The following is a 27,850-nucleotide window of genomic DNA, read 5'->3' as shown; positions in this document are numbered from 1 at the left end:
TAGCATTTAAGCTCTGAATTCATTGGTAGCAATAGTTTCCAGAAAACTTAATTTTGGAAGATGAGTAGCTTTTTTTAAACATTAATATCTCCAAAAAAAGTTAAAATTTCTCAAAGAATTTTTTCCCACCCTTAAAATGCTATAGTATTTTTGAACATCAGTAGAAATTTTACTTCAATGGGAAAGTTCTCAGTATTAAGGCACAATTTATTAAACTTAACATTGTCAGTATTTAAAAACAAAACTATAGAACATTACTGACATATTTCCTGGCGTGCAAAAGCTCTGAAGAAAAAATGTCCATTTTGTTTTAATGTCTGGAAATTAGATTGCATTTGTTGCTCCTAGATTGTGTTAGGATTTCTGTTAACTGTTTTGTCATCCGGCACATTTCAAAAGATCACATCCTGTTTTTGCATTACAGAAACAAAGCTCAAAAGAAAGCAATACTAAGGGTTGGTGTTTTTTTAATTAGGCCAATTGGAATTTTAAAGACTTTTTAGCAGTGCCCGCAGGCCCTGAGGGTGCTATCGCCCTGGGAACGCATTTCTTAGTGACAAAAAAGAACCTGAGCTGCTCGAGTTGCTGCCTTTTGTTTTCAACTACTTCCATTTCACAAGCTGGTGTATAATCAAGTTGTACGTGGGGAACTTGGGTGAAAACGAGAAGTAGTCTGTAGCAAAAGCTGACTTCTCAAAATAGCAATGTCAGGGCGTGCGTGCGTGTGTGTGTGTGTGTGTGTGTGTGTGTGTTTAAGAAATGTCACTTTTTAAAGCCTAATAAGTCTGTGGCCTTGCCTTTGGAAATGGGCGTTACTGTGCCTACAGGAAGATTTTGCACTCTGCTCAATATATATTCACTATGTGGCTGCTTATTGTTTGAGACTTCTGATTTTCTTTAGGAGAGAGGGGAGGGCCCGGCCAAATCAAATCGGGTCTCTAAGTCAACGCACCGTGTCTTAACGTATGTAACCTATCTCCATCCCCAACATTCCCCAAAGTAGCACTTTATTGATGAGTCCCCTTCCCTTGCAAAGACTTCTTTCCCCCTCAAGCATTTGTCTGATCAAGATGCTTTATTTTTTCAAAGATCCCACCTTTTCTTGAAATTCACAATGCTCAGGTCCCTCTGGCTTTCTTAGGGGTGACATGTGGTCTGTAGCTTCCTTTTCTCACATTTCTTTATGCTTTTAAAACCTGGTAGTTATCTAAGGAATGCTTTTAAAACATTTAAATTCAATGGCATACTGTAGATGACTATAAAAGGATAAAAAATGAAGTTAAAAGCTATGGCAAATTTTCCCAAAACAGACATCTATCTAGGTCGTTGGGCAAGATTTCGATTAAATGAAAATCAGAGTGCTTGTTAATTCATTTTGAAATCCTGGAGAGAAAAGACGAGGTGCCTCAAGACATCTAGTTCCTGAATTGCTTATGAATTCCACTGCTTGTGAGAGGGCTTGCGTCTTTCCTTAGCACGACCTCTACTGTAAGAAAGGTGCTGTCAAAACCAGTCCTGGAGAAACAGCTCGTCAAGTGCCTCACAGAATTTACCCAATTTTTTTACCCCATGTAAATAAAGCAGCTTTATAAGTTGGTGCATTTTCCACGAGTTCTCAAACTATGCCCAGATCACCGCCTCCCCTCTCCCGCCCCCAAGTCAACTAAGGCCTTTTTTTCCAAGGGGTAGGAAGGAAAAAATAGGGAAAATCTACATAAATAGCTCTTTCAGTTTGTCCTCAAAAGCACGAGTCTCCGGGTCACAAATCCGGGCTAAAGGGGTCAGTGGCGCGGCTAGGACAGCCAGGGCAGAGATTAGAAGAAAGGTAGGGCTTCCTAGGGGCAGAGCGAGGTCGGAGGGCACCCGCCTGGTCGGGAGGAGGACACCCCAGCAGGCCCCCTTCATCACAGCCAGGTTAGCGAAACCTGCCCATCTCTGCCCTCCGCCTCATACTGCGTAGCATATTTCCTCGAGAACTAAATTTCAGAGAGTCTCCTTAGCTGCTCTGAGGTCCAGCAGAAAGTCCGAGAGAAAGGGTGGCGGCCAACCTTGGGGACACTGAGGCCAGGCGAAGCCGGGGACAGCGGCCGTTCAACAGCTTTCGAAAAGCCTGGGCGGGGCTTCGCACCGCTCCTGGCCGCTGATTGGCCACTCTGTGTCCCCGCCTCCTGGTCTCTTCGCTCTCCCGTGACCTCGATTTCAAGCCATGCGCTGGGCAGCAGTTGGTCCCGCTCCCCTTCAGGTTGGGCTCGATCCGTCCAATGAGGAGCGAGCGTCGCGGGGGCTGTCGGGAAACGCGGCCGGCCTATATAAGCGGTTTGCGGGGCGTGCCCTCGCGTCGGGGTCGCCGTGCGGGTGTCGGAGGGCGGCTCCTCTGGGCTGCGGCTTGCGCTCACTGAGGCGGCACCTCGGGGACGATGGCGGAGGGAGATAATCGCAGCACCAACCTGCTGGTGAGTCCCCGCGGCCGCGTCGCCGGGGAAAGGAGCGGAGCCTCTGGATTTCGCGCGGCTCGGCCGGGCGCTGCTGCGGCCTCGTGCCTGTCACCCGCGGCGGCGCCGGTCCCTCGGGCTGTTTGGGTCGCCTCTGCGTGGCGGTCACTAGTTATGTCGACCCCTAACATGCCCTGGAAAAGGTGCGCGAAGGGGCGAGGAGGGCTCGTGATCGGTCACCGCGAATACGAGTTGAGGAGGAAGTGGGAAAGGTGCGGGGAGGGCGGTGACAAACCTGGGGTGCAGACCCGGGCAGGGCCGCGAGGGGCCTGTCGAGCTCTTTCGGGGCCTAGGCCCCAGCCGGATCCGAGTTTCCTTCCCTTCGATCTTAACTGTGATGCCCCCTCGTTCTTTGCCCCCTTGCTTGGGCAAGGGTGGAGGGTCAGAGGGCTGCTGCCGAGAATTTGTGTTGGAGCAGGCGTAGCCTGACACGGCAGGGGACCGGGACCTGGGGCCAGCTGGGCGGACAACGGGAGGTCCAGGCGGCTGTCTGGAATTTGTGAATTGGGGGCGCGGGGGAGCCGGGAGCGGGGGTACAGGACGGCTTTAGAATAAGCAGGGGTCCGAAGGAACTGGAGTCGGGTTGTATCACAGGTGGACAAATTTGACGTCACTACGAATTTCACAGAGGATCTAGGCAAAATCGAGAGAAATCCGTGCATTTTCTCCGTTGGCTTTCCCCCAGGAAAAGGCAGGCCACGCAGCACAACCACCATGAGTAGTGAGGGAGCAAGGAATTTAATTTCTGATACTCGATTTTCCAAGAGCCCAGGTGCAAACGAATTTGTGATTTTCATTTTGCATTCGTTTTTAGAAATGCATGACCTGCCCTTACACACACACACGCGCGCACACACACACGCTCACGCTCACACCTACCATCTCTGTAATTGGTCCTAGCAAGGTTTCTCTAAGAGGATTGATGGAAGTGCAGAGGGGCTGCCAGAGTTCACACAGCTATTGAAATGACAGATCCCGGCCTGGAGCTCAAAGGCCTTACAGCAGAGCAGCGTAACTCGAAGGACAACAAGGCCTTTGGCCTTGGGTTTCCTGGATTCATATCTGTTAACCCTCTGGGTATCACAGTTTCCTCATCTGTAAAAGGAGGATAGTAACAACACCTTCCTTTTACCTAGTTGGGAGGATTAAATTATAGGCATATAAAGTACTTAGCTAAGTTTCTTTCACATCATAACCTCTTATTTATTAAGCATGGTGATCAGTTTGGCACAAGTAGCATCTTTGTTAAGATTAAGCCGCACTGTCTACTGTCATTTGCATATTTCCCTGCGATAACTTTAAAAGGACACATGAGTTTCTTGTTCTAATTTTCTTTTCCTCTACCAAAATCAGCTTAAGGGCTTTTTGCCACATTAGCTCATCCTAGAAGTCTACTTTCAGCTGATTATCAGATTTGCAGAGAAATTTGAAGTCTAACCAAAATGTCCCACTAATGTGTGAAGCATTGTAGAGGAGACGTATAGAGCTTAAATTGCCTCACAGAATTTGGTGAAGGGACTTTTCCTTAATTGTGCAAATGATGTCACATCCAAATGATTCCATTACACTAAGAGCTATTTTAGAAATTGAGTGCTGTTCAGGTCGAGGCTTTCCTAATGGACTTAGGGGTAAGGATTTGAATCAATGAAATGTCGAAACAACAGATCGATTCTAACCACCCGAAATGAGCAAACATAAAGTGATGTGATTTTATATCCTGGGTACTGCGCTTAGTAGTGCATGATTTTGGGAAACTTAGTTAACCATTCTTTAATTGTAAAATGGATCTAATTATTCATACCTTGAGGGGCTCTGTGAGGATTTTGTGACATCATATATGAAAAGAGTAGCCCAGTTCTTAGACTTGGAAGGTGACCATTAAGTGATAGTTTTTTTCCTCCATTGGTTGCTGTCATTGGTACCAAAATTGCAGTTTTTGTAGGAACTAACTTGTTTAAGATAGCGATTTGGTGAACAGCTATTTTATATACTCGGTGCCTTGGAAGACTAACTCTAGGAACCGCAAACATGTTGAGAGCAGTAAAATGATGGCTTTCCATGTTGATCACGTGCAGGCTGCAGAGACTGCAAGTCTGGAAGAGCAGCTGCAAGGATGGGGAGAAGTGATGCTGATGGCCGATAAGGTCCTGCGATGGGAAAGAGCCTGGTTTCCACCTGCCATCATGGGTGTGATTTCTTTGGTGTTTCTGTAAGTGAGCTATTCAGTTACTTAAGATTGTGCTTGTTATTAATAAGGGCTCAGGTAATAAATACACAGCCTCCACTGATGATAGGAAGTGCCTCAAGTCTTTTGTAATGTATAATCTCTAAAGAATGTTTTTTCTTAGAGCAGTTTGCCTAGTTTTCAAAATCTGTAGTATTTACGTAAACTCGGTAATCTGATGCAGTCGAAAAAATCAGTGACTCAAACGTTTGGCCTTAGAATCCTTTACAGGCGAGGGCCCAAAGAGCTTTTTCCTCTTGATATTGACATTGCATCTATGATACCAGGAAGCTTCCAGAAAACCACTTACGAGAAAATTAGAATGAAAAGGGCAGGTAACATCTTTGAGAATCAGAGGGCTAAGTGAAGAAATGTCTTCACTAAGAATAATGACTGTGTTTTTCTAACCTTTATTAATTTTTTTTTTTTTTTTTTTTTTTTAACAGGACCATCTACTACCTAGATCCATCTGTTCTGTCCGGTGTTTCCAGTTTTGTTATGTTTTTGTGCTTGGCTGACTACCTTGTTCCCATTCTAGCGCCTAGAATTTTTGGCTCCAATAAATGGTAAGTGGCATGGTGGTTTGGCATGCTAATTTCTGAGACTTTAACCCTGGTGGCTCTGATTGGTATGCTGTCGTTAAGCACAGAGAAGTGCCTACCGTCAGATATCTCGGGATTAGATTTATTGCTTTTGTGTGAAGAGTTTCTTAGCTGATTCATATATAAATCATGAATTTCCAGTACTTAAAGCTCCATAGTTCTTATATGGTCTAGCATTTATTTTGACTTTTTCTTTTTCCTTTCTAGAACTTTTTATTGAAGTAAGAGGTTTTTTTTTTTATAGTTAATGTTTTATTAAGGACTGTAGAACCCATACAAGCTTTCCATAAAAGTAGTATGTTCACATTCTACATTTATTTCCATTGATATTAGGATAATATAATATTTAACAAATTTGAATAAATTTGAAAACAGTAACTGGTAGATTTATGTTTGTTTATTTAGCAACTATTTATCGAACGTCTACTTTTATGTGAGGCACTGCTCTGGGTGCTGTGAAACATTTTGACTTTTAAGACTGGTCTTGTTTCAGGTTGAAGGCAGTGCAGCCATAGTTAGCCAAATGCACGGCAAGTGCTTCAGAATAGCTTCAAGTTGTATATCGTGTGGATGGTTGATTTCATTTATGCCAGTCTTCGAATTCGTTACTTATGAGTTCCCAAGATATAGTTTAAGTGGGTCATATTAAAATATTTTAATTTCTCTCTGGAATGTTGCATTTCTGACTTTTTAATCCAAATAATGAACAAAACTAGAAGTCGGAATCAATATTTTTCTCCTAGCTGCCCTTCTCTCCCGTGGTTATTTAATGTTTAGCAGTCAACTATGCCTTTAGTGTTTTGTTCTCCTGATAATAGTACATTATAAAATAATTCTGTAAAGGGAAGAATTTTAAATTCTGGATCTTTGAGAACAAATTCAGGCATTTTCGGGGAGTCTGCTTAAGTTAAAGGATCATTGAGCATGTTTATTTTAAGATGTTTCTCTCATAGCAGAGTGGATGAATATTAGGAAATGTCCTTTGAATTGTTTTTCATGTGCAGTAATGAATTATGCTGCTGTTTTTCTGGCAAGTTTGTAACCATACCATGTAGCAACTTAACAAAGGGAATCAGCTTCTGACCTTGACTTTATTAGCCAGATGGCATTCTAATCTGCTGATTCGTAATTCCTGGGGAAAAGAACAGAGTTTCAGTACATGACAGAGCAGTTTTGTTGTTTGATCTTTATGGGAAGGAAGAACACTGTAGCATAGCCACAGCCCAGCCCTGACCATGGGTAGCATATAAGAGCAAATTGTTTACAAGACGTTCCAGGGCTCAGCAGAAACCTTCCTACTGTATCCGTCACTGCAACTTTAGGGGACAGGACTAGAGAGAAGGCAGCACGCCCCCCAGCGTGGGGCCTACGTTATAACAGCAGCCATTACCTCTGCATAGCAAAGATCACAAAGGCAGTTTTTTTGTTTTTTGTTTTTTAATTGGAATCCTCAAAAATTATAAATAAAAAAGGCTTTCTTGGAGGATCTTTTGTATCTTTACTGCTGTTTTGTTTATGTTTTCCCTCAGTGGGACTAAACTTATAAAGAACTTGGATCTGAGCTGTGTGTAGCTGCCTCAGCAGCAAAAGCATGAAGCCCAGTCGAGGGTGTGATGCTTCGCATTCTAGTAGTACTCACCTTGCTGCGGAGCGCTCAGCAGAAAGTTCACAGCTTCCTCAAAACAGTGCGACTCTGGTGGGCTACAACGCAGGGTTTACTGGGATCTGAAAAATATGAGAATAGAGAAATTAATTTATCCTGAATTCTGCATGAGTCTTTTATCACGTCATTAACCAGACGTGGCTTTGGAACCATAGATCACCATTACTTTGTACACAGACACGTGTACGTTGATGTAAAAACTTAATTCCTGGGCTGGAGGTGTCTGAATGGTACAAGAACTTTTTTCATCTTTATGAAATAAGGGCGAATCATTGTTGTTTTTTTATTTAGACTTTCTTTGGAAGATAGCTTTTTAAAATTGAGAGGATGGTGTATCTCAGTTTACCACAGAGCTTTGCTTATAGTGAAGGGGAAATTTTGTTTTCCCAGGACCACTGAGCAACAGCAGAGATTCCACGAAATCTGCAGCAATCTTGTAAAAACGCGACGCAGGGCAGTGGGCTGGTGGCGACGCCTCTTCACGCTAAAGGAAGAAAAGCCGAAAATGGTACTTTTTTTTTCCTTTTGACCTATTCAAATGAAGCAAAATTTTAAGATTGAGTTAGTTTTTACTTCACTGTAGTATAATGATCGCCTTGCTGTTTGAATGTAGTTTGCTGTTCCTCATCCATTGGATTACTTCCTTGAGTACATCCACAAATGTTTATCTGCATTAGACTGAGTCACTGGAAGTTAAAATTACATTTTACATTGAATTTTGTGTTCTAGTAGGGTGAAATTTTTGTTTCTTTTTCTTTACTGAAATAAAAGACATACTTAAAAAGCGTTTATTTTCTTAGCTTCACATGCAGTTACTATGTGAAGTTATCAATTGTAAAATTGGTATAATTCATTTTATAAACTAACTTAAATATAGAATTACAGTCATTCTAGGAGGGAATATATCTAAATTCTATAAAGTAAACCTAAGAGTTTTCTATGGGTTTTATATAACATCTAGACCTTAAGTATTTTTTAAAAATGGTAAGAAAAACGGAATTGTTTTCTAACCTTTTGAAACGATGCCCTCGTGCTAATGCCCCTCGGCCTGTTCCCGGCACTGACCAGCTCTCATTATTTCTGTTCAGTACTTCGTGGCTGTGACCGTGTCTCTTGCTGCGGTTGCTTGGCTGGGACAGCAAGTCCACAACCTTCTGCTCACCTACCTGATAGGTAAGCCCCGGGGAAGGCCGGCTGGGCCGACAGTCACTGACCCAGCGCGTGCTTGCCACGTGCAAGGCGCTGATCCCGGAAGTGTGGCAGTCTTGAATGATGACTGACAGCCGGGTCCTTGCCTGCAGGGTTCGTGGTCTTGCAGGAAGTTAAGACAAAGAACATAACCAGGACGTGGTTCCATAGTGTAGCGGTTAGCACGTCTGCTTTTCACATAGAATGTCCTGGGTTCGCGCCCCAGTGGATCCATGGTCCATGGTCCACGGCCATGCCACCCTGAACAAGCCCGATGTCTGATCTCGGAAGCTAAGCAGGGTCGGGCCTGGTTAGTACTTGGATGGGAGACCACCTAGGAAGACCAGGTCCTGTAGGTGTAAAAAATAATAATAATTAAAAAAAAAAGGAAAAGAACATAACCGGGGTAGAAAGAAACATGCAAGAGGCAATAATAAGCAGTGAAGTTGAGAGCTGTGATAGCCGAAGGTTCTGGGAATAAATACCAGCAGAAGTGATGGGTTTCATATTGCTCTCTCCCACGAGAGTGCCTGACAGTCCGGGAAACTGCCTTTCTAAAACGTAATAACATGCAGGAAGTTACCTGCTGCCTCCTTAATTGTGTGTGTTTGTTTGTTTTTAAGTGACTTTCTTACTGTTGCTTCCCGGACTAAACCAGCATGGAATCATTTTGAAGTACATTGGAATGGCCAAGAGGGAGATAAACAAGCTTCTCAAACAAAAAGAAAAGAAAAACGAATAACACATCTGCTTCATTCATGTGATTGCCGGTGTATACAGTGCCCTTAGGGACAGTCTCTGTGATGCTCCCTGGATTCTAACATGTTACAGAAGCCGCTCTTTGCTCGCCCTCCTCTGCCCTTCGTTACTAGAAATTCAGACTTGTCACCTAAGGCTTTACGCTTAGTGTCTTCGTGTCAAGTGTAGCTGGGCGCATTCTCATCAGTTGGCCTCATAAGGACAGCTCATTCGCGAATATCATTTGTTTTGATTTTTCTCACCCAGGGTTAATTGAATTCTTACTTTTAGGCACCTTCCTTTAAAATAATATAGTGGTGAACTTCACCCTTTAGTACGGTTAGCAGTGACTTTGGATAACTGTTCGAGTTGCCCTTCGCTTTAGCTAGACGCAGGTGTGGTGGTCTGTGGCTACAGGAAGCTGGTTCTGTCTGCTAACACAGTCTGCTTAAAAACTGGCTCCGTGCATATAGAGACCAAGCTTAGCCCTTCGATGAAGAGACCAATTAAGATGCATTCCTCATTCCGTTTCTAAACCATGGGAGAAGAATCCTCATGGAATAAAATGAAACTGGTTCCATGCCCTGGTAGGTGCCGGTTTCTTCCTGGTGCAAAGCTGAGCAGTTTGTAGGAAACGTCGATCCTCCCTCCAAAATGGTGGATCTGACCGGCTCTCGTCCCCTTGCACTTAGATTTCAGTCAGCAGGTCCTTAAATACTTCATTAGCAGGCTTCCAAAAGCTTGGGTTTAGCGTTTTTAGCATACTTTTCAGATTTTCAGCTGACTGAAACTAAAGTACCTAAGAGGTTAAGACTCACGTCTGTGACCTTCACTTCAAAACCAGCCAATAAAAGACAAACGTCTTCCTTTGTTTAGTCAAGATTCAGTAGAAAATAATCTTTTCCTACTGATTTTTCAAGACCAGAATAAGCCTTTAAAGGTGTAAGCTTCAAGATTCTCGTTTTATGAGGTGGTGACTGTGCTGGCGTCTGACTTTTCCCCTAGATATTGCTCTGAAGAGCACAAGGGCTGTTGGTGTGAGCAGACTGTGGGGGTGGTAGGTGCCCTGAGGTCTGCAGACTTTGGACCTCCTTGGAAGGCGTCTTAGAATCACTCTCCCTCCTAGTAGCTAGAAATTGAGAGTAGTTGAAATCTGTAGGAATGAATCTGAGGGCTGAAAATGTGACAGATTTGGGAACAATTCTTAAACTCTGACTAACTAGCTGTAATATAGTTTTGTGAATTTATTGCACTGATGCTGTAAAACTTGGACTTTGTGGTATATCTGTCCCTAAATGAGTGTTGTTTTCTCCCCTTCAATATTCTGTAAACAGTGGCACCCGTGTAGCATATGTTTTGATTTTTTTTTTTTTAATGTTTCATATGAAAACCACAAACTACTTTAATTTACATGTGTTTCTTCATTGTAAATAAGCCTGTCTTCTTATCTGGATCTTTTTTTGTGTATACGTAGGTGTTCTACCAATTTAACTACTTTTGTGGTTTTAATCCTATATTTCTTCTACTTTGTTTTGTGAAAAGGGGGAAAAATAAAAGCCGGAATCCCTTTTCGTGTCCAGCTTTCTTTCTCCTTAGCCAGTACAGTACTCACATGTCGGATTTATGGCTCCGACTAAGGAACTACCCCGTGTGATCATTACATGCCTTTAAAATACTCTAAGAAGTAAAGAGTATTTTTAAGATACTCTTTTAAGAAGTAAAAGGCTTAAATGTATTTATTCAGCAAACATCCGGGCACCATGCTGGGTGGAAAAGGAAACACAGTGAGTAAGTGATGGCCCTAAAGATGACCTGTGAGAGGGCCCAGTGCTGGGGACAACAGGCAGGGAACCATGGGCACCTCTGTCTCCAGCACACATGAGGCGCTCAGGGAATAAGGGGTGGGCAACTTCTGTCTGCACTTCCGCCCATTTCCTGTTTGCCCCGAGAACTTGCCAGTGGCACTTTGAAGCTGCAGCGTTAACCTCAAGATAATTCGTGGATTACAGTCCTAACTTTCCCCGAAGTTTGCCACGAAATACCTTGCTCTTATTATTTTTGCATCGTTGTAGTATTTCTAGTCTTAAGTTTAACAAGTGACATCATTCTATTGATAGCATTCTGTTTTTAGGAGTGGTATTTCCATTTACAGAATCTAGTGATTCTCAATCACTGAAAATGTCAAATCCTAGAAAACAGCATTCCTGTGTGTGATGTTAACATCGTTCTCGAACAGTTACCGAAGATTCATTTTATGAATCTGATTTATGTGTACATTTCTGTTACATTAGGATTACAGACGAGTTCTGTTTAGAAATAACTCCAAGAACCGTTTTTATGTTTTATTTTTACATTGAACATGGGTCAGATTAGCTTCAGCCTCAAAGAGTGTGTTCATGTCAAATTAATGCTTGCAGCGAGCTGCACTTCTTAAGGGGGAAATGGGTTAAACATATTTTAGAATTAGAGCTGAAACTGGATGTTTTATCATTGGGCCTCACAATACGTAGTGGGTCCTGGGAACAGATTCGATCAGATTAAATTGAGTCTCCTCCTACCCTCCCCTCTCCAAAAAAACAATTTGGATCCTTCTTTGGAGCCTCCTGGGGGTTTGGTGATGTGCAAAAAAGGGAAGTCTCAGACCAAAGTCACCACAGGTCTAATACTTTGCCTAATACTTTGAAATGCTGGTCTCCCACCATTCAGCCAATCCCTTCGGCTGCCTTTCTGCCCAGGCCCGCTTGGCTCCCCTTGTGCCAGCTCCCGCAGCAGCAAAAGCCCCTTTCGAACACCTACCTGGGCAACACCTCCAGCAGAGGTCCTATCGTCCCAGAATTCACAAGATGTCGAGAGGAGGCCATGTGGAGTTAGCGGAGCCAAGAAGCGTGAAAGGTCGTGGGAGTTTTTAGGAGAGGTGATTTAATGCCAGCAGCTCATCCTCCACACGTTGCCACACATTTTAACAATTAGATCACGATCAATCTCATCTGAAGCCCTGTTGGCAGGTTCCGGTTTGCTTACGGCATAAATCACAAACTCAATCAAGACAGTTTACACATGGCCCTCTGTTCCATTTTCCACTCCTCTACCCTATTTCCCAATTCTAACCTAGCCATTCTGAGATTACCCATCTTTATCTCATGCCCTCCGAGCTCTTTCATAAGCCTAGAATATCTATCGCCCCCACACACCTTTCCTAATGTTTTGGCGTCAGGCCTAGATCCAAACCCTACCAAGTCATTTATCTAGTAGTTCAGACAAGTAACCACTTTATTTGGCTTTGACTTTGAAAACAAGCACATTTTTAAGGCTGAGTCCATTTAAGATTTTATCTAGTTTTCTCCTTTGTGAAATGCGGGTAGCAGTCTAGCTCTCATAGGGGCATTATGTAATCGCATCGGTGGTTCTATGGGTTCGGTGAGTTAGTCTACAGGAAGCACTTAATGGCAGTCATGAACTGGTAGTGCCCTTCAGGACACAGATCAAATGGCGCTTCCTCTGTGAAAGCTTGAGCAGCATCCCAGCCCACCTGCAATTCCCAGCATATGGCACATTGCCCAGCTTAGTGATCTTCCTGGGATCTGCAACTCACTGCTTCCAACCTTTACCCTCCCCTCTAAGTTCCCTTACGATCAGGAACGGATTTTTGTCCCCTCACCACATGGCATGCCTGGCACGTGATATTTCGAGTTTGTTCAATGAATGAATGAAGTGTATGGAGAGATAGTAGACGGTGCTATTTTTCTATTTACGATAAAGCTCTTCACTTAACTCCCCATCATTGCTAAGGCCCTCTGATTAAGGTGAACTCCACATTTTTAGTAAACAAAATGTACCCTGTAGGGGGAACCGGTTCTTCAAGGAAATTTTCATTTAAAAAGAAAATGGTTCTTTTGTAATGTATATCTAACCAGAGAATTCTATATCCCTGAGATAGTCAAATTGGGAGCTTTGTTTTCATGGGGTTCACTTAGGACTTGAGAAGTGAGGGTGCCGCGGGCAGAGGCTTTATACTAGTATGGAATGTCGATGAGCACTCACTCTGCTAGGTTTTATGTTAATCTCTTTTTGATGGATTATTTCATTTATCCTCACAGCATTTTCAAGCGATTGGTAGTATCACCCCCATTTTACAGATGGGGAAACTGATCTGCCCATTCATTTATTCACCAAATAGGTATCATGGGCTGACGATATGCTAGATAGCTTCTAGAAGCTGTGAATGCGGTGGCAAACAGCACTAAGTCCCTGCTTGCTTGCAATTTATTGGGGACAGAAAATAAATACACTTCCAATGTTTCCGGGGGTAAGTGCTAAGAAAAATTCAGCAGGGTTTTGGGTTTGAGGGGAACGAGGAGGAGGCTGGATATGTGTGTGTGTGGGAAGCCAGGGAATAAGCCACCTGGCTAATGACGGGGTGAGAGGGGGTGGGGGTAGGATATGCAGGTGACAGGGAAAAGCAAGTGGAGTATCCTTGGAGTGTCTGAAAAAAGCAAGCCAGGGGAGATGACGCCTGGTGTGTTGTGCAAGGAGGCAGGTGTGCACTTCAGGGAGGGCCTCGGAAACTCGGTAAGGAATTCGGATTTGACTGAGGGTGATGGGAGCCCTTGGAGACTGCATGATCTGACTGATTTAAGTTTTGAACAGCCATTCTGGCTGCCATAAGACAGGGATGGTAGAGGGGAGGGTAAAGGTGGAAGCAACAAGATCAGGAGGTTTTTTGCAAATATTTCAGATGTTAGGTGACTCGCCTCAGGTCACACGGTTCCCTTCCAGGTGATTAGACACCCGGGCTTCAAGCAGTAGTTATAACTCCCCGTCTTTCTGTCGCTAAAATGTACTAAGCATTTATACGTGAAAGACGTCAGCATTATTTCATTTGACCCTCGCAATAACCTTTTAGAGACAGGTATTATTATTATTACTCTTACCCCGGTTTAAAATTTGTGGAAAGTTCAGAGATAACAAGAAATTTATCCAAATCGGTTCTTGTCTGGGTGCAGGAGAGCAGATAAAAGCCACTGGCTCAGAATCCTGACCGTTTATTTTGAAACATGTGTGGCTTTCTTCCAAATTGTGTTTCCCAGAACTTGAAAGAAACTTCTGGAGCCCGAGTAAATAATTTCCAAGATTTAGGGAGTCAAAGAAGAACCACCGATTAGACAAAATATTTTTAACTGCTTTGAAAATGTAATATATAAACACGTTTCAAAACAACAAAATAAAGTTGATAGGGAGAAAAGCAAGTAAGTCTTCCATCCCGGTTCAGGGGCAATGACCGGTTTCTGTGGGTCCTTCCAGAGATATTACAAAAACGTAAGTATCAAAGCTTATTCTACATGACGAACAGCTATTGCAATAAAAATTAGCAAACACCTAGGCCCTTGTCAAGTTTTTACTTTTACAGGGAGTCGAACCTCCGACTACTGCCTTACCTGGGAAGGTCGATTCCATCGACTCTCCATTGCTCACCTCTGAAGAGGCTCCGCCCCTTTACCCGCCTCCTTCCACTCGGCAGTCTTTCTTTTTTTGGCGGTACTTTGAAAATCTCGCGATAGCTTGTCCGCTTCCCATAACTCCGTGTGCTCGCCCCTCCCGTCCTCTTTCCGCCATCTTTCCGTGCCGGTGAGTAGCTTTCTCTGAGGAATCCAGCATCATCCGGCTGTCGGAGCCATCCTGCAGTCTGAGACTCGACTTCTGTGCTCTGAGAGGATGCCGGGGCCCGCCTGGGCCGGGCGTACTGGCCTTGCGGGGACCTGGGCAGGCGTAGGGGAGGGTCATGCTCAGCCGCCCCACGCTCCGTACCCTGGAGAGCCCGGCCGGCCTCTGGGTCCCAGGCCGCAGCGCTGGCGGGAACAGGAGCTTCCGACCGCCCGGGGAGGCGGCGCCAGGACCTTCCCGTAGTGGCTGAGGCAGCGCCTTGGCGGCGGGCGGCATCGGGGACGGTGGGCGCCGAGGGCCGTGCAGCTTCCCGTTGCTGCGGACGCTCGGCCTGGCGTGGCGGATTGCTCGGACCTAACCTGCATCTTCGTGCTCCGGGCTCTCCCCTCATGCACTATAGGGCGAGAGGAAGCAGGTCGGCTCCTGGCTCCCGGCTGTCGGCGTCCGGAGCCTGCTCTGGGCTGAACCCTTAACGTTCAGAACTTTTCAGACTATCACAGTGTCTTGCAGTTCGTGCCCGTTGGGCTGGTCTGTTCCGGCGCACGTAAAATGTTTATTTGCCACTGTTGTGCACTTGCTATTGGATACAATCTTAGCGCAAAGACGGGCGATTTAGTAGTTTTGGGTGTTAGGTGACAGTTACTCTTTCGGATATTCGGACAAGGCTGACGTTGAGTTAGTTGGGTCGAAGGACCATGTTAATATAGTACAGTTGCTGCTGGATTTTCAGACGTTTGCGAAACGTCGCCGACACGGCTCCCGTTCTGATAACTGACAGACCGTAGCTGATATTTTTGTTTTGGTAGCTGGGGATACTGGGGGGACCAGTGTGCTTAGAGATGGGAAAACTTCGCGATGACAGAGGCAGAAAAAAAGATGTCTTCTCATAGTGGAACGATGGGGTGCCTGTTGACAATGACGGTAAAGCCTTGTCCTGTCTTCCCCGAACAGCCATAATGGTGCGCATGAACGTCCTGGCCGACGCACTCAAGAGCATCAACAATGCTGAAAAGAGAGGCAAACGCCAGGTTCTCATTAGGCCGTGCTCCAAAGTCATCGTCCGGTTTCTGACTGTGATGATGAAGCATGGTGAGTGTGTTTTACATTCTGATGTAAAAATATTCAAGGAATTGGTCCTGTAGAAATTAAGGGGGTTAAGAGGACTGGGAGCATGGAGGAGCAAGGTGTCATGCTACCTGGGAGCCGATGCAGTTGACTTGCTGTGGGCGGGATAGTCTGGGCAAATGATGCTGTTCAGGGAACACCGAGGAGGTTAGGACTGTTGAAGAATGAAGTTTGTGACTGTTGCTTTGCTAGCGGGGAGTTAAAATGGCCTTTGTGCAGTATTCCATCTGCGACATGTCATTGGGCTCCCGAGTTGTTCTAAGGATATCTTCTACTTTGGGAGTGGGAAGCTGTGAAGGGGCAAAGGCATAATAATCCCCTCCGTAGAATTGCAGGGTATGTGGTTTTGGGTGTTGCCCCCTAAATAGTAAATATTAGGCTGTAAACATTAGTTTTGTTATAGAGCAATCTGTCTTTCCCTAAACGGCTTAAAAACAGTCACTGACATGAGGGAAAAGAATATAGTGGGCAAAAAGTAGGAGTACTAGAGGAGCATAAATATTCAGGTCTGTCAAATTGCTGTTTGCCATTTAATACAGTCAGTTATGTTCCGTAGGTTACATTGGCGAATTTGAAATCATCGATGATCACAGAGCTGGGAAAATTGTTGTGAACCTCACAGGCAGGTTAAACAAGGTAAGAATTCATTATCTTCCACATTTAAGAATTAACTCACACCACGTTAACATATAATTACTGTTATAAGAGCAAATGGTGATGGTGTGCTTTACTTAGGTGAAAACACTTTAGGAATTGATTAAAATCATTTTTGTCCCATTTTATTTCATGTGTTCTCCAGTGTTGTATTTGCTTTAGAATTGTTAGTGTTTGGAGGCTGAGCTGTCTGAAGGAGATGCGAGAGGGTTGGTACCTGACTGGTGGTACTGGTATTTGAGTCTTCGGTGATAACACTTGCCGGCCTCAGTGGCTCGAAGTTCGGTGGCAAAGGCCACTGATGCTTTCAGTGTAAATAACTCTTGACTGACCTTTTTTTGGTGATTGTGTGTTGGGTTTTTTGAACACTGGGTTTTTATGACAATACTGATACTTCTGTTTCTGCTGACAAAGACAGTACATGTATCTTCCAGGTCTGTGTTCCCTTGTCGTTTGACTTGTCAGCATGACCCTGTGGATCTCTTTGATCCTTTTGACTGTGGTCTGACTGAGTGTTTTGGGGGTAGGTGTCTGTAAGCTAGCTAGGGACCCTGAGCTGCTACCCTGCTTTCTGTGTTCGGATTTGTAGCTCTCAGATTTGCAATGAGTCTTAGATCCTGTAGCCCGCAAAAGTGTGGGGAAAACAGGCCCAGGAAAGAGTCGTGGTTAGCGGCAGTGGCCAGATTGATTAGTAAGGTTATTTCCAGGTCCTGCAATGTCTATTTTACAAAGTTGCTTTCCTGTAGAGTGAAGTTGCCCACGTGTGGGTGGATAGATAGATGAAAACTACTGAATATGAAGCCTTTATGAGAGATTCGAAAGGTTTGCAAGGGTACCTGAGTATGTCTTGTTTTCTTGCAGTTGTAAGTAACCATTAGATCCCAACCCCCAAATTGTCACTCCAACCCTCACAGTGTTCCTGAAGTAGAAGGGGGTGTGTGTGTTTTCCTGTTTTTAAGACTCAAGATCTGAGTCCTGCTCAAGGTCTCAGGTAGGTAGTGACCAACGGGAGGCGGTAGATAGTTTATAGGACATTTTAAAACTCCTGCAGAAGATTGTGTTTAACATTTTTTTGAAAAGCTCTAAGTCGAAGTGCTGTGCACCAGATTCTTCTTGAACATTCACTGTACATAAATAAGTTTGAACGGAGCATTTCCCTAGTGGAACGCATTTGTGGCATTCTTGTTCTGTGGTCTACTAGTTTGAAAAATTCTGGCTAAGAGGTAGTTGAAATCCAGGCCCTGCCACTTAGTTTCTGACTTTGGGCAAAACAAGCTCAAGTTTTCAGTTTCTCTGACTTTAGTTTTCCTCATTTTTGCCTCAATTTCTTTGCAAGAGATGGATGTACCCTTAACTGTGTGGATATGTAATGGGGCTAGGTAGTAAGGTAGTATTTAAAAACTATAGCTCAATTAAGGACATTCTGTCCTTGGTCACATCCTCTTACGCTTCATCTGGTTTGGGAAGGATATGCTGGTTTAATTCTAGCTGAGCGAGAGGTATTTTGTTGGAATGAAAAGCTTGGGTGCTGAGTAGTGGAAGCCTCAGAATGGTCTTTCACTATAGGTTGCTTGGAGAACTGGTTTTTCTATTGCTGTTGCTGTATTTTTTTTCCATCCAGTGTGAGATTGCCCTTGGCAGTCAGGTGACGTAGCCAGATAGGGTAATGGCATGAAAAGAGAACCTGAGTGGGCCTCCCAGCATAGGGCAGTGTAACTGCTCCAAAGACTTGAATACATTCTAACCTCATAGTCTCCTTTAGTTTACTGTTAAACGTCGTGGAATTTTTTTCAATGATTGTCTTGTGCGGATATGCACAAACCGGCTACCTGCTGTTGTGCGCCCCCCCCTTGCGTTTACACTTTGATGGTGCTAATCCCGAGTGTTCTCACATGGTGGTTTCTTGTGTGTAAATAGCAGGAGCCTGTCTGCATTGCCTTTTTTAAGTGTACTAGCGATTTGTTAGAGCAGCGATGTGAGCAGGAGGGGTCCCATTTAGCTTTAATTAATTAAAGAGGCTTTTGATCCCCTCAGTCTCCATTTTCTAAACCCGGTTGATCTAGTCAAAGACGCAGCATGAGCCCATAGGTAAACTGTCGGCCGTTAGTGGATGCTTGCTTGCACTCGACTGGGTTTAGGATTTGTCTGTGAGTGATTTGGGTGATTGAAGCACAGCGGTTTGGCTCTTGGGGAGCATTCACTTTGGAGGACAGTGTTGCTGTGTTTCAGTAGCAAACAGCTGGGATAATGTTAAGAACTTTGCTCTTTCTGCTGCCCATCCACTTTGGAAAGTTAGTTTGGAAAAATTTGGAGTTGTAGGGATAGCATGCCTCAGAGACGTTTATTGTACGTCATTGGTATAGAGTTATGTTCTTAGATTTTAGTTTAGTGCCTGTGGAGCTTGTTTCTTAGAAATTCTGATAATGTACATTTTTAGTTTATAGGTGAAAGATTTTAGACCCTACGCATTCATTTCAGCTTTACTATATAAAAAAAGTTTGCAATTTTATTTGTCTGAGACTTAGTTCTGGGACAGCTCTGCAGCCCATAGGGATGCACACTGGGGACCTGACATGACACGCATTGCCTTGTGTTCTACCTCTTTTATTGACTTTGCTTATGTTGAGTTGGTTGGTTTACATGATAGTAAGTGATTATAAATGCTGTTTTGTGTTATTCCATTTATCTGTTGTTGGTGAAGTATGAACAGTGTTTTCTGTTGTGCTTTTACAGTGTGGAGTGATCAGCCCCAGATTCGACGTGCAACTCAAAGATCTAGAAAAATGGCAGAACAACTTGCTCCCGTCCCGTCAGTTTGGGTGAGTTACTTTTCCTCATTGAAAGCAAGTTAATGCTGTCTATGGTCAAGCTACCCTGAACAAGCCCGATCCCGTCTGATCTCGGAAGCTAAGCAGATTCGGGCCTGGTTAGTACTTGGATGGGAGACCACCTAGGAAGACCAGGTGCTGTAGGTGTAAAAAATAAGGGATTGTAAGCTGATAATGTTCTTGTAATCTGTGAGGTCAACCAAGGGTTGCCTCGCCTAAAAACAAAATAAAATAAGTTAATGCTAAGGATTGCTGTGATACACTTTGACTCGAGCTGAATTTTGGGTTTTTTGTTGACAGCAGTAGTAATTGTCTCCATTCCCAACCAGCTTGACTCAAGGATTAGCTTGTGTTAGGCTTCAGATTCTGAGGGGCATGTGAGAGCTGAGGCTGAGGCAGATTTGTGTCCCCTTAGTGTCTCTTTGGGTTCAGTGCATATTGCTCATCTTACATGTTCGATATGATCCCCTCCTGTGGCCAGAATCACTTAGGAACCCTAGGCCTTTTGGGAAACTCAGTTTGAAAATCTTGATTCTTTGTAAGACTGAGTTCAAATCCTTGTTTTCTTATTTTAAAGCTGTGAGGCCTTGGGCAAGTGATAGCCTTGATTTCTTAAAATCTATAAAAATGGTAATAGCACTCTTATAAGTTCTGTTACCTGATTTAATTCTGGTAAAGCACTTTGTGGTTAGGAATGTAAGCCCCCCATCATATGTTTGGTGATGTGGTTGGATTTACTCCCACTTCATGGTTACTGTATATAGTGTTTTGAGTGAGTCATTGCTGATTTTCAGTATGATGATAATTTTATTGCCTCACAATTGGCATTCCACATATGTGTCTTAACTTCACCCTATTGTAACCCTGAGAACCAGGCCAGGTGGAGCTCCCACTGTCCAACCGACCCTCTGTATAGCAGCTTGCCTCTGAGTAGACATAAAGTGGCAGAAACAGTTCCGTCATGCTTTAAGCTCCATGTCTCCTTACATGAGAGCAGAAAGTGCCATTTTGAAGATAGAAGAGTCCAGTCTTTGTTTCCATTAAGCTTAATAGCATCGTTTCTCAGTGTCAGCCCAGGGGAGGGCTGTATAAGTGTGTGTAGCCGAGGTCTCTGGATTTGAGTCTTTCGGTTCCAGAAGCCATGCCCGTGCACTGCCGGCTTGTGTAGGCAGTGTTTGTTAGTCTCTGTCTGTTAGGGAAGGCATCTTAAGCATGATGAATGTTGGTGTTTTTCTGTACCAGAAAGTGGCTCTGTGTTGAACTATTTAGGAAAAACTCACCAGCATTTTTTTTTAACTCTCCATAGTTTCATTGTACTGACAACTTCAGCGGGCATCATGGACCATGAAGAAGCAAGACGAAAACACACAGGAGGGAAAATCCTGGGATTCTTTTTCTAGGGATGTAATACATTTGTTCAAATAAAATGCCTCAATGGACTCTGGTGCTTCGCTCGGTCGTTTTGAACTTGACAGCAGAGTAGCGAGAGCGTCTGCGGCAGTGCAGCCTTTGCGTTAATTGGCGAAAGCCGTGTCCCTGAAGTGAACAAGAAAGTCTTGACTTGTGATAACTGAAGCCATCGTGCTCATGGCTCCGCAGAGGAGAGTGTCGCCCAGGACGGTCGAATCTGGGTTGGGGTCCAGGTGGGGAAGCCTGTCCTTCTGAGGTCTTTTGTTAACCCTGGAAAGAGTGGGTGGCTTTCCTGTTTTTAGCTTGACAGTGCACATTTCAGGCACTTGGTAACTGCCCTAAAGACAGGGCACAGTCAGTCAGTTGTGTAGGCGCTCATACGGAAGCAGGCAGGGAGCAGACGGCTAGAGCCCATGGCTCACCGAGACTCATCTCAGAGTAAATTTGGATGGCATGTCAAGATTTTAGCAATATGTGTTTGTAAAATGTCATTTTTAAAAAATGAAACATCTTAAAAACTAGTTTCACTGTAAACCGGTTACAGTGTGTTCCTGGAGTTGAGATGTCTTTATTCACTAGACCATTTTACCTGGGAAATTCTTACAAAGAAGAGTTCAGCTGCCAAAGAGGGCAGGGTGGCTCCTGTGAAATAATATACCAGGGCTCCACTCACCCTTCCTAAGAGCAGTGCTGTCCAGTACAGATGTGACAAGAGCCACATGTGTAATTACACTTCCTAGTAGCCACATTTAAGATAGTTGGGATTGATTTTTTTAAATAACATACCATGTTCAAAATGTTGAAATTTTAACATGTAATTGGTATGAAAAATGAATGGAATTTAATGTCTGAAAGCATTTATTGTATATTATTTACACTTAAAGCATACCCTAATTTGGACTAGCCATTTTTAATAACCACATGTGGCTGGTGTTCTGTATTGGACAGCACAGGCTGACTAGAGTTTTGATAGGTCTGTGGGTCTGGCCAAGGAGAACTTTGGGCGCTGTGCACCTAGTCATGTGTAGTTGGCCTGTCACCGGGAGTGGGATGAAGGGGGCAGCTCAGCCTTACAGAAAAGGACAGCAGCTACTCTTTAATTGTCTTCTAGTTGTGGGCCACCGTAGAAAGATTACAGGCCTGATGACAACGCAGCAGACCTAGGAGGATGTTGGCTGCTAACATCTTTGATGTATAGATTTGGGTTCTTTTTTTATCTTCAGAAAAGGGTACATTGCACTGTTACCATTAGAATTGTTTTGCTAACTATCCTTAAGGGTGACTCAAGCACTTCTCAGTAAACACTTGAGAATCTCAGCCTGGGTGGGGGTATTGAATGCCTTAAGGCAGGGGTCCCCAACCCCTGGGCCGCAGACTGGTACCAGTCCATGGCCTGTTAGGAACCGGGCCACATAGCAGGAGGTGAGTGGTGAGAGTGAGCGAAGCTTCATCTGTATTTGCAGCTGTTCCCCAGCACTAGCATCACCACTGTCACCATCATCAGGCTGATAGCAACAGTCCCTGGTGCCAAAAAGGTTGGGGACCGCTGTTTTAAGGTGAAATTTCTGGCTAGGGACTACTGTGAGCCTCCTTGTTCTGTAGGAAGGGGGAACCTACCTCAGGATCACTAAATGAGAGCATGTAAAACGGCCCAGGGCCTGGGGCGTGGCCAGCCCTCAACAACTCAACTTCCTGAAAGGGCACCCTACTGTAAGATGCGGGGCGTGGCAGGGAACGCCCAGACCGGCCCCAGAGTGGAGGCAAGCGATGCCCCGTTCGGTGGGCTCCACATGCTTAAGTGTTAGAAGTAAGCGAGTTGAGACAGGTCTGGGTTAGGGGCATGTGTTTGGAAGGCTGTGAGAACATGTTTGGAGGATGGTTTTCAACAGACCAGATTTGAGGTCTGCTTTTAATAGCCATGGTTCCCTCCTCTGTATAATGGGGATAATGGAAAACCTACCTCAGAGTTGTCGAGGGAAAGATGAGGTTAGAGGTTATCTTAAATGTAGTTAGAATGTAGTTAGTTACCTGACAGCCATGTCTGCAGTTGTATTTGTCAGGCACAGAGGTTAAGTGAGTCCAGAAGCATCCTCAGAGCTGATCGTTGATGGTTTGGCTTAAGGCCAAGATTGTAAACTGGGGGGTCGGGCCATGTTTCTACTGTTGTGTATCGGGCCCCTAACCTGACACCTGCCTTAGCAAGCACGTGTTGATTTGACTGAATCATCTTACTGGGCACTGGCTACAAATACTAAAATAGGGCGAGAGAATGGCCCCATCTGCCATCAATATTTAGTGGGGATCCTGTGGCCTTCGAAGTGGTCGGGGATGGGAAAAAATCTGGGTAGGGAAGTGGGCGACCAGTCGATGGATTTAATAGCACATGTTCTTGGTGTTAATGAGGAAGCAGATGGTCTTATCCGTGTTTCTGAGACCTAGCTCGTAGAATTCCAGCGTGACCTAGGGCTGGTCTGGAAACAGTTTAGGTTCCTGCTGGCAGGAGGGCTTGTCTCAGAGGCCAGTAGTCCTTTCTGTGGTATGAACCCAGCCTAACCTCACATACTGCTGCAGGCCAGGGGGTGGGGTAGGGAGGGGTGATAGCATCTGGATCATCTGGGCCCACCAGATGTACTTGGAGTCACCGCGTTGAAAGGGGGTCAGTGCTTACCCTGACCCTGGATTCTTGGCCTAGAATCTATAGATAGATATCAGGGCAACGATGAACTTTGTGAAAACACAAAATTGATGCCCATGCGTTTTTCTGGAGAGCATTCTACAGAGCATAGAGCTCGATCAGAGGCTGAAGGGACTACTTCAAACCACTGATGAGGACATCCTCCCCATTTTAGCAGCACATGGGTATTTGGAGGCTGTTTTGCCTTACCTCCTGGTGACTGGTGTCTTGGGTGACAGTGCTAGTTAAAGAGCACTGAGTTTTCTGGGCCAGGCAGAGTCACAGCCTTTCTTGGTCAGCCAGCAGCTAAGATGACCTCCCTCACCCCAGGCCAGGAAGTTTGCTTTCCTCTCTTGACCCCGAAGGCAAAATCTGATTCCCATTTGGTTTTCTAGTCTTAATTCACTGCTTTTCAAAACAGCCTGTCAATCCTAAATCCTAAATGGACCCACATGTGCCCGACCTCTGAGCTTTTGTTTACGGCTCACCCTACCTGGAGTGCCTTTTCTTCTTCCTCAGAGGTGTTCCCAAGAGCCAGCTTAAATGTCACTTATACCATAAATCTTCAAAGGGACATGTGTTACACTTTATTTTTTTTCCTAAACATATGAATTCCTTAAGGCATAATGGTTTTTAGTGCTTGTTGAATGTTTACGCCAGGCATAGAACTAGGAGCTTTCCATATATTATTTCATATAATATTAATTTTAAGTCATGGCTACTATTATTACCTCATTTTCTAGGTGAAAAAAGTGAAGCACAGAGCTGGGAAGGAAGTGGCAGTCAGGATGTCCGTGCGTTTAAACCGTAGCCTGCCCGCTTTCCGGCCCTTCCCGTGCTCTGTCGTGCTTTCTTGTCTTCCGCGTAGCTGGTGTTTACTATGTCCAGGCACTCGGGCTACAAGGGTGCAGAAACATCTAGTCTATCTCCTTTTTGGAGCCTGTTAATCTCTGACAGACTGAGTCCTCCACAGCAGGAACCTGTCATCTCTATCCACAGCACATCTAGCCTATTGAAAGGGACATTGACATCTTTAAAAAAATCATGCCCGACCCTCATGATGGGAGAGCTAGCTTTTTAAAGTGGAATCCTGTCCAGTGCCTGTGCTCTACTGTTGAGTCCACAGAATTCCATGGACCCCAAAGTAAGTCTCTGGGCAGCATGGAGTAGAGTGAGATGTGGGCAGGATTCAGTTCAAGGTCACTGTCATGGAACCCAGTTCCCCCCCTTTTTATGTTATGTCATCTAATGGGCAGTAGAAGTGCTGAAGGGCGCACAGAAGATAAGCCAAGTAAATAAATATGGCTAAAAGAATGGACTTTGGAATCAAATGCTGGCCTTTTTAGTTACTCGCCGTGCGATCTTGGGCCAGTTATCTTGCTTCTCTATGTGTCAGTTTCCTCATCTTTCTTATAGAGAAAATAGTCATACTTCCTGTAGTAGCTGTGAAGATTCAGTATAATGATTGTGAAGTGCTGGAGTGGTCATTACATTGGAACTGCTTGCAAAATACTCAGGTTCTGCCCCCAGCCAAGGGGGAGCTTTCCACATGACTAATTCTGGCCAATGAGTGAGCTGTGAGAAGTGGTGTGTTACTTCCAGGCCGGAGCATGTAGTGGGTGGCGTGAGGTCTGCCTCTTGTCTTTCTGCCATGGCGATGGGACGCTGTGCCACAGTGACTGCTCCGTTAGTCTGGGGCAGAGGGCGACAATGCAGAGATCCAGCCATCCAGCAGTGGGAGTGTAGGAAGAAGAAGAAATCACCTGTCAGTTCGGGTCTGTTACTAATCTACTGATAGACGTGCTTAGAGCGAGCTCTGAAATTAGTACGGGCTCGTTACAGAAAGGAAGAGGGTGGGCCGTGGAATAACAAAGGGGTTGGGCCTTCTTTGAGCGGATGCCAGGAGACTATCTACGTGTGGCTTTCCCGTCACCTTCCGTTTCCTTCCGTGCGTCCACGTGAGTCTTAAACAGCCCCACCTCTCAGCCCTCTGACAGACGCTCGTTTCTTGAGCCGAGCACCTGCTTCTAACCACGATGAAGACAGGGCGTTTGGGACTTGGGAGATGTGAGGTTCGTCCCTTTAAAGTGGTGGAGATTGTAAGATAAGATCCTCGAGCACTATTAATTGTCGCAGTTTCTGCCGTGTGGAAAAAGCCAGTCCGGGTGATAAGAAGAACGCCTGTGAGCAGCGCAGAAGAGATGGACCGGGTCCTCGTGGCGTGCGAACCTGGCTGCCAGTCGTTCCTGAGGTGCGGCCGCACCCCCGCCTTCCCATGTTTGTGTTCTGTGAGTGGGGAGTGACCCTCGAGCTAAACTTAAACTTAGTTAAGTTTAAAATTAATAAAGGTAAACTTAAATTTACTGGTTTTGAGCTGAATTCTGGTCGCTTGCGAACTAACAGCACTTCCAACTCTTTCACTGATCTGCTCTGGGACTTCTTGGGGATCAGTCTTGTCATCTGTCAAGTGGGGGCCGGGACGTTGGTCCTGTCTGCTTTATCAGTCACTGTTCTCAGTTGCAAATCACAGACACCACTCTAGTCAGTCTGACTTACTGGAAGTTGTAAGATAGCAGACTGGAAGGGCCAGAGAATTCGTTTGGGGGCTCTGCAGCTAGTGATGGTATCTCCGCTGTCCCTCTGGCCCGCTCTGTTGGAGGACTCTGCTGCAGCCGGGTCTCTAGACACCACACTCCCCCTGATCCGTGTCCCTAACGTGCTCCTGAGTTCTTTGCCCCTGCCGTTTTTGGAGGTGTGAGGTTTCTCTATCGCCCTTACTAGACTAACCTTGGCACTGCTGACATTTTGGGTAGACTAACTCTTTATGGGGGTGGGGGTCTGTCCTGTGCACTGCAGGGTGTTTAGCGACATTCTTAGCCTCCCCATACTAGATGCCAGTTGAGACAACCAAAAGCGTCTCCAGACATTGCCAAGTTCCTCTGCCGGGCAAAGTCACCCAGAAGCACTGCCCTCTGGGATCAAAGGTTCACACCCCAACTGCAGGCAAACAGTGCCTGTGCACCATATACCTATATATTTAAAAGTTATCAATCAAGCTAACAAGCTGTTGAGTAAAATATGTTTAGTGAAATATTTTCCTACCTGACAACTTCAGAACAACAACAAAACACTAAACAAATCTGGTTTTATATGACGAAGTTGGCAAAGTATCAAAACTGTAATTATATCTGAGCAGGTTAATGGGACAGCAGTATTTGGATGAGAAAACAGATATTTATAATTTTTAACATCTATTTTATTACCCATAAAATTTATTTCTCTTGACTTTATTTCCATAGAATCACTAAATGTGTTATGATGACAATTTTTGCATAATGAAGTTGTACTGGCAATAATCCAGAGGACAAAAAATATAAGTAATATTTCAAAATATAAAAATTTGAACATATTTTTATAGAAAATATAAGTGAAAGTAGAAATAAATTTTAAGTTAAAAAAATAAAGTTGCTTTCTAAAATATTCAAAACTTTATTAAAGTTATGTAACAAAATACAAGTTACATAAGTAATGAATATGAGCTTTAAATCAGTTGTTTAAAGCTGAAAATTTTTAATTTAATATTTTAAACACAACTTTATTAATGTAATATTTTTGTTACACAGCTTTTTGCAATTCTCATATTCTGTGTCAATCTAGTTAGTACAAAGAATTGGTATCACTTCGCACATCTTGTGTCTAGAGAGTGATAAGAGTTGTTTAAATTGCAAGATGTTCCTCAGCTACAACAATCAGGGACATGAAGAGAAACAGAAAAATGGATGCTCAGCACTGCTGGAAAATGATACTTGTTTGGTTCGACTCAATTGCATGCATGCTACTTGAGAAGAAGTTAATTAAGAAGTTAATTAATATGTCCCTTCTCTCACTTAAGTGTTTTCAACACTCATGTTCTTCTCTGAAACAGTGTCTGTCTGCAGCACTGGTGGAGGCCAGAACCCATAGACCTTTGTGCCATTCAGATACAACTGCCTTTTGTTTAGAGATTTTAGGGCAAAAGGTGAGGAGAACATTCTTTGGGGCCTGAACAGTGTTATAAAGTGGGTCGTTTAGGATTACAGATCATGCCGAACCAGTGCTAAGCATGTGATCCCGGGAAGCAAGAGCACACTTCTGTTCTTCAATAATTAAAAACAAAACAAAACAAAAAAATACCTAAGACGCTAGGCTCTCAGCTCACTACTGGCTGCAAGGGAGGCTGGGAAAACGAGTCCTGGGCCACTACCGAGGAAACAGGAATTTCCTCACACACAGAGTGCTCAGAAGGTGTGGGGCCACCAAGAAGGATGGACTAGGGAAATCAAGGGTGCCATCCCTCCCCCAAAACAACTAATGAGCTGGCAAAACCCCAGAATCAGCTTTTGAAGAACTCCGGAATCTAGTCAAAAACAAGCACCGAAGGAAAGCTTGGTGAAGAGAGAAAACACTGGTTTATGGTAAGAGCGCTGTGGCATTTTAAACTGCGAACCTGCCATTCCGCACGCTCCGTGGCCTTGAGGATGGTGGCCCAGACTTCCGGTGTCGGTTCCTAGTGCCAGAAGGAGCTATAAGTAACTTACTTCCACAGAACTGT

General features: G+C 44.5%; 2 protein-coding genes, 1 long non-coding RNA gene and 2 pseudogenes across 4 annotated transcripts; 4 read left to right on the top strand and 1 right to left on the bottom strand.

Annotated features, from left to right (window-relative positions):
* Window positions 1-2,304: 2,304 nt before the first annotated feature.
* Window positions 2,305-10,475, top strand: ARL6IP1 (ADP ribosylation factor like GTPase 6 interacting protein 1). The gene is made up of 6 exons (XM_011377503.2): window positions 2,305-2,453; window positions 4,568-4,701; window positions 5,163-5,282; window positions 7,372-7,489; window positions 8,070-8,154; window positions 8,793-10,475. Exons 1-6 carry the CDS (start codon window positions 2,418-2,420, stop codon window positions 8,909-8,911), a joined length of 612 nt encoding a protein of 203 aa, XP_011375805.1. The 5' UTR covers window positions 2,305-2,417; the 3' UTR covers window positions 8,912-10,475.
* On the top strand, window positions 8,413-8,528 carry LOC111730454 (annotated as a pseudogene).
* Window positions 10,476-11,235: 760 nt separating the features above from the next.
* On the bottom strand, window positions 11,236-14,397 carry LOC111730444. The gene is made up of 2 exons (XR_002776693.1): window positions 14,343-14,397; window positions 11,236-11,902 (listed from the first exon to the last, which is right to left on the bottom strand). It is a non-coding gene; the product is annotated as an uncharacterized LOC111730444 (long non-coding RNA).
* Window positions 14,393-20,615, top strand: RPS15A (ribosomal protein S15a). 2 transcript variants are annotated; one of them, XM_011377501.2, is made up of 5 exons: window positions 14,393-14,532; window positions 15,520-15,657; window positions 16,250-16,329; window positions 19,081-19,166; window positions 20,482-20,615. In XM_011377501.2, the coding sequence occupies exons 2-5, from the start codon at window positions 15,525-15,527 to the stop codon at window positions 20,573-20,575; spliced, it is 393 nt and encodes a 130-aa protein (XP_011375803.1). In that variant the 5' UTR covers window positions 14,393-14,532; window positions 15,520-15,524; the 3' UTR covers window positions 20,576-20,615. The 2 variants fall into 2 exon arrangements, with proteins under 2 accessions (XP_011375803.1, XP_011375804.1); XM_011377502.2 differs by lacking the exon at window positions 14,393-14,532 and adding an exon at window positions 14,961-14,983.
* Window positions 19,204-19,322, top strand: LOC111730449 (annotated as a pseudogene).
* Window positions 20,616-27,850: the final 7,235 nt, after the last annotated feature.

The sequence above is a fragment of the Pteropus vampyrus genome, unplaced genomic scaffold (genome assembly GCF_000151845.1).
Source record: "Pteropus vampyrus isolate Shadow unplaced genomic scaffold, Pvam_2.0 Scaffold314, whole genome shotgun sequence".
In the NCBI taxonomy this organism is placed as follows: domain Eukaryota; kingdom Metazoa; phylum Chordata; class Mammalia; order Chiroptera; family Pteropodidae; genus Pteropus; species Pteropus vampyrus.
Note: the sequence above shows the minus strand (reverse complement) of the source record. Positions and strands in the feature narration are given on the sequence as shown.